The sequence below is a fragment of the Montipora foliosa genome, chromosome 1 (genome assembly GCF_036669935.1).
Source record: "Montipora foliosa isolate CH-2021 chromosome 1, ASM3666993v2, whole genome shotgun sequence".
NCBI lineage: Eukaryota > Metazoa > Cnidaria > Anthozoa > Scleractinia > Acroporidae > Montipora > Montipora foliosa.
In genome coordinates this window covers 16,553,535-16,563,760 of record NC_090869.1, presented here as the reverse complement: position 1 = coordinate 16,563,760, position 10,226 = coordinate 16,553,535, and the positions used below count along the sequence as shown (strand labels likewise).

At 38.3% G+C, this 10,226-nt stretch overlaps 1 protein-coding gene across 1 annotated transcript in view; it reads right to left on the bottom strand.

Annotated features, from left to right (window-relative positions):
* LOC137975483 (uncharacterized) overlaps nt 1-10,226 on the bottom strand; it is a 34,099-nt gene continuing 23,873 nt past the window's right edge. The window contains exon 2 of the mRNA XM_068822604.1: nt 1-2,969. Within this exon, the coding sequence (XP_068678705.1) occupies nt 1,687-2,969 (1,283 nt within the window). The 3' untranslated portion in view covers nt 1-1,686. The remainder of the gene's footprint in view (nt 2,970-10,226) is intronic.

The window sequence follows — 10,226 nt, the reverse complement described above, 5'->3', positions numbered from 1 at the left end:
TGTTTTTTATCTCCTTAAGTTACTGAAGATGGCATTAAATATTAAGGAAAAGGGACTTATAATTTCCAAAACCATATCAAACTGTAAAAAGTGAAAAATATGAAACGTTTTGTGACTCCAAGCTTGCACTTTGGCGTCAAAAATGGGCCACCGGCTTCCGGCATGGCAACTCGCGCGTAGTTCAGTGTGGAGTGTCGCCAGGTAGGGTAATAGCTGTGTTATTTGAGCAGAATATGCTGTTCCTCGTCAAATTAAACCAAACTTGGAATTTTCAACTTAACTATTAGAAGAGGCCAAGGCAACTTTAGCATTGCCTTTTAATTTGTTAGCTTCGAAGAAAAAGGCTATTATCGTGTCGTTTCGGTGGGACAGCTAAGTTTTGACTGCCGCTCGTACTGCGGGCACAGCCGCCGTATGCAAGGCGCACATGTGAAAATGAAATGTGAAAAATGGTATATTTCATGTTTATGACCCTCCTGTCATCGTATGTTGCTCCTTTGCATTTGTATGTATTAGTATTTAGTAAAATCCAACTAGTGGTCTATTATCAATGCTGCGTTCTGATTGGTTGAGCCACTAGTAAGCTATTTGTTATAGCCCACTAGTAGCGAAAAGCGCCGGCTTTGAAAACCAAAACAACAATTTAAGTCTAGCTTTAACTAGCGAAAGATGTTTTGTCTCGATATTTTTTTGACCAACTAGTTGGATTTTACTAAAACAATTATTTCTCTCACCCTCATGGCCTCTGAGTCAATAGCCCATTCGGCCTTCGGCCTCATGGGCTATTGACTCAGAGCCCATTCGGGCTCGAGGAATAATTGTTAAATAAACTTTATATTACCATATTTAGTCTTGTGTACTCGTATGTTACTCATGTGTACTCGCATGTTACTTGTATGTACTCGTGTGGTGTTTTAGTCACAATAGTTGTTGATGGCATGGACTTCTGATTGGCTGCACGCAGAGTTCTCTTCGCAAAATTCAAGGGCGGCATCTAAAGTGACCTTAGCGCAGAGGTCTTGCAGAAAGCCGAATACCCCTGCGCTACTGGCTGGAATAGCGATTGAGTTGTATTTCATCGCTTCTTCAAGTGATTTTGTAACTGCATATTTTAGATACCGTTCCTGCTTTGTTTCCACGTCACTGTCTCTGACCAGTTTACTTGCCTCATAATCCCATCTTGGCCCAACGGCATGTATAACCTTCTTACATGCTAACTTCCCGGCTGTAGAAACCATAATTTGGCCCTCAAGAAAAGGCCTTTATCCCTTTCGTGTAAGGCACATTCATCCGGAATTTCTTTACAATCTGCTTGCAAGATAGCTGCGTCAAGGCCTACGATGTGTTTCAACTCCCCAATTGCCGCATTGACAATGACATCCACGTTCTCCGATCTTTTGTGATATCACCTTATAAGATAAAGATTTTTTGCCTTGTTTATTTTTAACATAGCTGCAAACGAGTTCTTGCGTGGATCCCTGAACTCTTCTTGACTGATCGATTTGTGAGCTCCAAAATGGTCCTCGGCATTCTCCTTAGCAATGATATTGCAACGGTGTTTTGCTCTCTGTTTTTCTTTCGTAAACAACTTTTTCATCCTGGGCTTGTCGACTTGAACTGAGCGTTTGCGGATAGAATCAATAAGTACAGCACGAAACTTCTAGCAAACGCTTTTGTAGTCCAGCTTTAGTACCAGAGACCTCGATGGCTTCTCTGTTCGGGGTGATTCTCGTGTCGATGGGATAATCCGCGAGCTTCGTCTTTATCTCCTCCAGGTTGGGATTTCATACTTCGGAGAGAAAGATTTTGATACCGTACTGTGTTTCTTTCCAAAAAACCAGAGACCTTGTCAAAGCACTCGTCAACATAACGTGCTATCCCACATATCCAAACGGTGCTGCAAAAGATATCCTCAGATACTTGTACCATGCAATTCGGCGCAAGTGAGTGCTTGAAATTTCTCCAACGACTACTTTGAAAGATCGCAGCGTTTTCAGGTGTCAAAGGGAGACTCCTTTCTCGAACAGTATCCAGCAGTATCTTCTCTGCCTTTTTTGCATTAATGGAATCAACACCAACCACAGTGACTTCATTAGAGACTTGGCTTTGATCGTAAAGAAGCACCGCACCAATGGCTTTTTCTTTGAGAAGATCAAGCATAAATCTTGAAACTTGAGGTTTCCTCAAAACGTCTACTACCTTGCCAGGCAATTCAGTAGTTTTATCCACTATCTTTGAAATAAATTTGAATATCTCAATTTTTATTTCTTGGAGAAGACATCTAGGACCCTTCAAAAATAACTTCTGCCCGGTGCTGTCGACAGAGATGGTTAAATGTTGGTGATCATTTCGAAGCTTTTCACAAATTCCGGACATTTCGAGCAGCTTCAGCCTAGATTCCGGAATGTTGTCTTCAACCACTTCAACTACGGTTTTCATGAGCTCTCTATCTTCCTTAACTGCAAGAGTTAACTCTTCTATTTTATGCATTTCTGCAGCAACGCACAGTCTTTTTCCAGTAACCTGAACGAGTCTTCGATGCTTATCAAATGAAATCAGAAAATCTGATGATCCGTCACTAGAACCATCTGCTTTCCATCTCTTTACTATCTCATCAAAGATTTCGGAAGGGATATCAAGATGAGATTTCTGGAAGTTTTCCAAGAAGTTTTTTAAGTCCTCCACTCTTTCATCCCATGACTGATTGGAATCTTTTCTGTTGTCTGCGGGAGAAATCGAAATGATGACTGGAGATTCGGGATTGTTTGGATGTTCAATTTGAATTTTGAGCTCCTTAGAAACCTCTTGTAGCTCACGATCGTGGTTTCTCTGAATGAAATTTAGGACATTAGGATCAAGTTGGATGTCCGTTTTCTTCTTCGTCATGTTGTGTAGGAAAGGATAGTACGCCATGACGGTGAGTTTGTTCCCTTCAAGTTTGTGCTCCTTTCGGATAACACTTTTAACACCTAGTATTCAAGCAATAAAACATTGTTAGATCTGAGATGTGATGAAGGACTAAATGTGAAAAGTTATCTTCTCAGTTGTCATTCGTCTCTCTTAGCCTTTACACTCTCAAGGAGTTAGAACCAAGAGAGCCAAAATCTCTTTTATGGCTTGAATGAATGGGCAAAAGGTAAAATATCATGCATGTAAAAGTTATTACCGTTAAGTTTTTTTTAACATTAATTTTTACCTGGCGGATATTTTGTTTTACAATATTTAAATACGCGAAAGTCACGTTTAACGTTTGCAATGTTCAAGAATTTAATTCCTGAATGAAAATAAAATGCCAATGTTATTATCACTAATTTGTAATTTTGTACACGACCCCACAAGATTTTAGATTTGACTTTAATAACGTGTATAAATAAAGGTTGTATTGTATTATTATTGTATTATTAATAGTCGATTGAAAAAACTCTCAGTCGATGCACAGCCTCAGCAACATCCTGAAAGTACAGGTTTTTTAGTAAGCTGTTAAATATTAGAGGCAGTGTGGTCCATTGGTTAGGGCGTTGGGTTTACATGCGGCTGCTTCGGGTTCAAATCCCGTTCTAACCTCTGGTTAGGATTTGTTTCCGGTTGTTCCGGATTCAACTCTACCACGCTTTGTAAATAGCCAACTGGTTGCCTTCCGTCAGTTGGGGTTCTTAATAATGTTTCTGTTAAGTTTGAATTGTTACTTTCACCTTGTTAACAGTGGAGTGCCTGTAAACTAGCTTGATAGCTAAGTGTACTTCCACTACAAGGAAAGCATTTATAAGCATTTTTTTATTTTTTATATATTAGAAATTATGGAACATATGTATATAACAACTGTAGCGTGACAGTTCACTTTGTAAAACTGATGTTCAAATGTTATCTACTAGAGTGTAGTTGCCGAGTTTTCCTTCTAAAAAAAAAGAGCTATAATGTACAAACATATCTTGATAACGTGAAACCGAATTTCGACTTTAACGTGTTACATGAGTTTTACCTCAATTTAAAATAGATAAATGGAATGCCCCATGCATTGGATCCAGCTTTTCATGCCTTACACATCCTAATTTTACATTTTTCTACTTTCTCATATTAGCGTTTTACTTAGCTCTTATATTATTAACCGAGAATGAGGTCTGTATGGGAGAATCTTGACCGAGGTCGTGAGTACAGACCGAACACAGTGAGGTCTTTACACACGACCGAGGTCAAGATTCTCCCATACAGACTGACTAAGCTCGCTTAATAAGATGTTTATTATATGGCAAACAAGAACAATTTAATTCGTTTAATGTAACTGGTTTGTACTAACTGACATTTTGCTTGCGAACGGCGATGAGTGGCGATGAGCTGAACTTAATTCTGTTGTCTCTTTTGTCATCATGCTGTTTTGCACTTCCATAAATAAATATTGGTAGAAGAAAATGCTCAATATTTTTGCATTTTAGTTTGCATCTTTTCACCGCAAAACATTACCGGTCCAGATGCCGGTCTAGATGGGAAAATCTAGACCGCGGTCAATATCGATTTCAGCCAATCACATTCGTGAACTTGGTAGTTCCCAGTCCTATCCAAAGACTTTCTTGGATAACTGTATTGTGCAAACTAAGCCGGTCACGCGTTCAAGTTATCGTAAGAAGTAAAGATAAAGGCAAAGTCACTATATTTTTCGTCGATAGTTTGGTCAGCTCTGAGGCTGGTATCAATGGATGCCGACAGTGCGACGAAGCATCGAACAATGTCTTGTAATATGTACCTGATACCTCTTCTGTTCCTCTACCTTATATTTTAACTTAAAGGGGGCTTAACTCAGTTTCAACACTTCAACAAACATTATTTGGAAGGATTGGATCTACCCAACTGTTTTACTTAACGGCAAAGTTATGGTACCATATGAGACACACATGATTGCTTTAGATGTTGCTCTCATCCAAATGACGCCATAGGATACCATGACAACAAAACAGTTATAGAAAAATACCCTTTATTACGTGGTTATTTCTAGATCTTGCCTCGTACTTGTGTGTTCCACTGTGAACATTATTTTGCGTAGAACGAATACTCCAATATTTCTTGTTCAGCCGTTTTGAAGTAGAAAGAAAATAAGAAAATAGCTTTCAATGGCAAACAAAATAAAAAATTAAATCAAGTTTAAAAAAGCGAATTAGCTATCGCCGTCACAGGGACTTCGCAGCGGTCCCCCATCCAAGTACTAACCTCATTCGGAGGAGCTTAACTTCAGCCGACACTTAGACTAGTATCAACGATAGTGATCTTTGTGTTAAATTCGCACATGTATCTTGCTGAACTTTATGACACTTGAAAGAAAAAAAAAGCAAACTAACAAAAAAGCGGTGCCTTGCCGTCATTTTGTCACAGATGCATCCTTTGTTTCGTGAGTTGTCACTATTACACACGCAAGGTAACTTGATCACGGGCGGCCGCTAAAATCGATGTCACTTTCGATTTTGCGATTTTACTTGCGCGACCGAAAGAACAATAGCAAAATTGAACTCTGATTGAAGGTAACAAAAATCTCCCGAAACCTTTTCGCTGATGGTACCTAACTATTTATATTCGTGGCACATAATTTATGATGTTTTCATCTCGCAAATTTTTGTTGCTGAGGGCAAATTGTACATGTTCTATTCTCGATCGACACTTCCTAAAAGTTCCTTCTTCTCTCCTTAAAAACTACATATCAATATTTATTTACTTTTACTTATCAATGTTTAGACGGAGAGGGGGGGTAGGGGCAAAGGTGCGGTATTTGAACACTTCTGCTGTCCCCTCTCTGGGGAATTTGACCACAAATGTGGCTCCATTTAAATTTGACCGTGCAGAGGACTGGGGCCATTTGGATTTAACCGTGCAGAGTACTGGGTCCTAAACTGGTGTTCCAGGAGACGCCATCTTGGAAAATATCGGTATGTGTGAAGTTGGCATGCATTAATTATTATATTTTTATAGTGCAATACCGCTACAGGCTTCCATCTGGTATTCAGTATAATGTAAAGGTTGTTTGAATAATATTGTAATTCAATTTTGGTAAAACCAAAGCTGGATTTTTAGCCTTTAGTTTTGTAATCGTTGAACTGACTGGTTGCAGATATTATAAATCATGGAGCGGTGTCACGATTAAACTTAGCTTACTTTGCTGACCTTAAAACCAGTTTTATTCACAAGGAGTAACCAAGATAATCATCTAAGTTTGTTCAATGACCTTTCAACTGTCAGTTGGATTCAATTTTTTGATATTTCTTCGGGCAGAAGAAATTCGATTTGGATTTGACCTTTTTGAAATCTTGTTGCTGCTGGGCCCTGAAACTCCTCAGAGAAAGCTACAATTATTATCACCTGGCCCCGGTTGTTCAAACGATGGATAGCGCTATCCACCGGATAAATCCCTATCGACCGGATAAACACAAGGCAAGCCAATTGAGTTATCCAGTGTATAGTGATTTATTCCGGCGGCGGATAGTGCTATCCATCGTTTGAACGGCGGCCAGGTGTGTATATTTTATCAAATTTAAACTATTTTCCAGGCACAAGGGTCGGGAATTTAACCAAAAAATTTCAAGAAAATTCAAATGCCGCACCTTTGCCCGTACCCCTCCCCCCTCCCCCCTCTCCCTCTCCGTCTAAACATTGATACCTGCATAAAGCAGGCTAGCAAAATCTGTACCTTGCTTAGTTCGCATTTTTGAGCTTTAAAATAGAACTTTTGGTCGTGTGTTCCTGACTGCAAGTCGAATATTTTGACGTCCCCCATCCAGATACTAACCCCGCCGGAAAGGAGATAACTTGAGTGAACATTGGTTTTGGAAAGCTCTCAGAAGCTCAAAGTACGCTTTAGCTTGTAGTGAAAAAGAAGTTGTAAATGATCAACATATATGTCAGCCTTGGCCCCAAATGTTTCTCGACTTCCTTTCATTTTCTTTAGTCTTTTCTGGTTTAGTATTTTACTGAACCACGTGTCTTCTCAGGGGGTATTTAGCAAAGATATCTACCATGGCACTGTAATGACTTACGATACCAAAACAATACCGGGTATTATTAGAGCTACATATTACGCAACGACAACTTGAATCTCCTGAAGAGTTAAAGAAGCAAGTAAAAGTGTAGGATTTGAATAAAGTCTCCTGCAAAAAAATAAATATATTAAAAAGAACCGTATCCTGATAACCCGCTAATAGAGCTTCGTTGTTTGCATTTGCAAATTTAGTAACATAAACAATGAGTTTTTACAACAAACAACTTCAAGTTATATTACAGATTTATCTTTCTGGTAATCTCTCACCATTTTGCGAAGTTTACCTGTAGTTGAAGTTCACTGTAACTGGACAATTTGTGTTAACTGTTTGCGCATTCCACGGATAGGCGTCTTGTTTTGTATTTAAAAGCTTACATCTGAAAAACGAACTCGGTGATCCCTATTTATGAAAAGTGGTTAAACAGGCTCAGATCAAACTCTCTGCAAAAGTTGAAAATATTTCTGGGGCAGATTCAGAGCTACCTTCACAATTGGAAAATTTTACTGACATGGCCCTTTTGTCGCTATGGTAACCTGTTACGTCACATCGATGAGTGCATCTTGTTAAGCGATTATTGGTGTTCTGGAACTTTAAGATTGCCGTTACGTGAAACAGTATTACAGACTTAATCCTTATAATAAGACATTCCCTAATTCCTCCAAAATGTTGATACTGGTTTGATCCACCTTCAAACCATCGCGGAAGTACATAATTTTAATTATGTGCTCTTTTTTTTACTACTAAACATTACTTACAAAAACATTACTTACAAAAAACAACGTACTAATTACGCCGTATAACTGGTTACTTACAATATCATTACACGACTTACAATACTAGGTGAAACGTACTGTACGATACATTTATGATAAAATACAATCACAAAGGCAATAGAAAGCTACAAAGGAAGCGAAACTTAGAAGTTATCGTTTACACGGGACAAATTGTCCCCCATTTTTTTTAATTGATCTAAAGTTTTGTTCTAAGTGCACATATATTCTTTCGTTTCAAATTTATATTTAATTTTGATCTTTATCTTAAACCCAGGTAAGCTTGGAAGTATTTGAGATCTTCTGCAATCCCGTAGATACAGTTTGGCTATCAACAAGAAATAAGTTAGCAAGGGGCATTCTGAAGTTATAATGCCTATTAGTACATCTTGCAAGCTAAGATGAACAAATTCTTTTGATAAAGAGTAAAAGTAAAATTCAAAATCTTTCAAGAAAAGCTTTGAGCATAATCAGTTAAAAAGAAAGTGCAATAGAGTTTCTGGTTCAGGCTTACAAAAAGAGAATTTATCTTACATAATTTGGTATTGGCGTATAGAATAAAGTAAGGACCTTACATTGAAAGGCCTTAACATAAGCTTCAGAACACACAATATGCTGCAGAAGAACACTTTTCTTAATTGATTCTCATTTAAGAAATAAAGAATTATTAGAAAATTGTGCTTTTTTACTTATCAACAGTGTATAATAGTCTTTTGATTTTTTCATGAGAATATCAAAAACACTGTTTTCAATAATCAAGGTGGCATTGTTAAAAAAGTGCGATTATTTCTTTTGGATTTTGAAATTAAGTGGGACGGTACAGCATATCTGAGACCTGCCCAAACCAAAATATTTGCTTTCGTCATCTTTTTGTAATAATATGATACGGCTCTGTAACATTTAATTCAAAGCGAAGGTAAGTTACTTGCGTAATACCAAACTCGAAAAATGTCTTATAGAATATTGGTTTATTATCTATATGAATGTCTTTGTTATTCCATATTATATTGAGCCACGGTTTCACGGTCGAGCACACACTCGTGTGCCACTTTTTTGTTTTTACCACATTTGGACGTCATCTATGATTTATTACTGAACAGACGCACGGCAACATGGAATCTATTTGTTAAATTTTTACCTTTCCATAGAGAGAGAGACCTCTTGTAGACCAAAGATTTATAAGTCTTTTAACACTGTCCAGGTTCTCTATGAAGTTTTTTTTCGAGGAGTGACTTTTGATCATAAGAGTAATAAACCCCTCGGGCTTTAATTGGTTCATTTGGTCATTTAAATTAATACCAAAGAGTTTCGTTTTAATTTCTCTTGAAGATCCAATCCTCATTCCTTCCGTTTTGGTGGGATTAACGTCAAAACCTGAGAGCGTCTAGAAATCGTCGAGCAGCATGAAAAGAGTTTGAGCTGAGTTAATGTTCGAGAGAACTGCCGTTGTGTCGTCTGCGCCGCTTTTGGAGTAACTTTGTTTCTTTCTTGTCAATAGTGATGCCTTTTATTGTTGAATTTAATTTGTCTAATTGCAATAGCCAAAGTTTCAAAGGCCACTCCAAAAAGATATGGAGAAAGTGAATCTCCTTGCCTAACTCCTCGTTCAATTGTGAAGTAATTAGAGGTGATGCTATCGTTAATAACGCAGCTTTGTATATTTTTATAAAAAGTCATTACCCAACGAATAAAATTTGGACCAAAATTAAATGATTCTAAACATCTTTGAAGAAAATTACGTTCTTAACTATCAAAGGCCGTCCGGAAATCAATGAAGATCGATAAACCGGGAGTATCTTGTTTGGCTGTAAAGTCCATTATGTCGAAAATTGATTGAACTGTTTCACCGATATACCGATCTTCTATAAAACCAGTTTGATTATGATGGACAATGTTCGGCAGGACATTTTCTAGTGGCTATAGCTTTAGAGGGGAAGCGCGGTGGCCTCATGGTCAGATTGCCCGACTCCGGATCGAGTGGTCCGGGTTCGGGTTCTTGCCGGGGACATTGTGTTGTGTTCTTCGGCAAGACACTTTACTCTCACGGTCCCTCTCTCCACCCAGGTGTATAAATGGGTACCCAGGAAAATGCTGTGGGTAACCCTGCGATGGACTAGCATCCCATCCAGGGGGGAGTAGAAATACTCCTAGTCACTTCATGCTACGGAAACAGGAGATAAGCGATGGCCTGATGGGCCTTTCAGGTTCGTAACAGAGACTTTATAACTTTAGGGGGCTCTGGGGGCATGCTCCCCCAGAAGATTTTGAAATTTAGGGTCTCAGAAATGCCATTTCCGACTATTTTCGAAGGACATTTCAATAAATAAATGCGAAGGAAAATCTGCAACAAGCTACAATACAAACAGGAGTTTACAGTAAGGGCAAGACGTCGCAAAATCTGTTATATCATCATAATCATCATGACATATCCTTAAAAAAT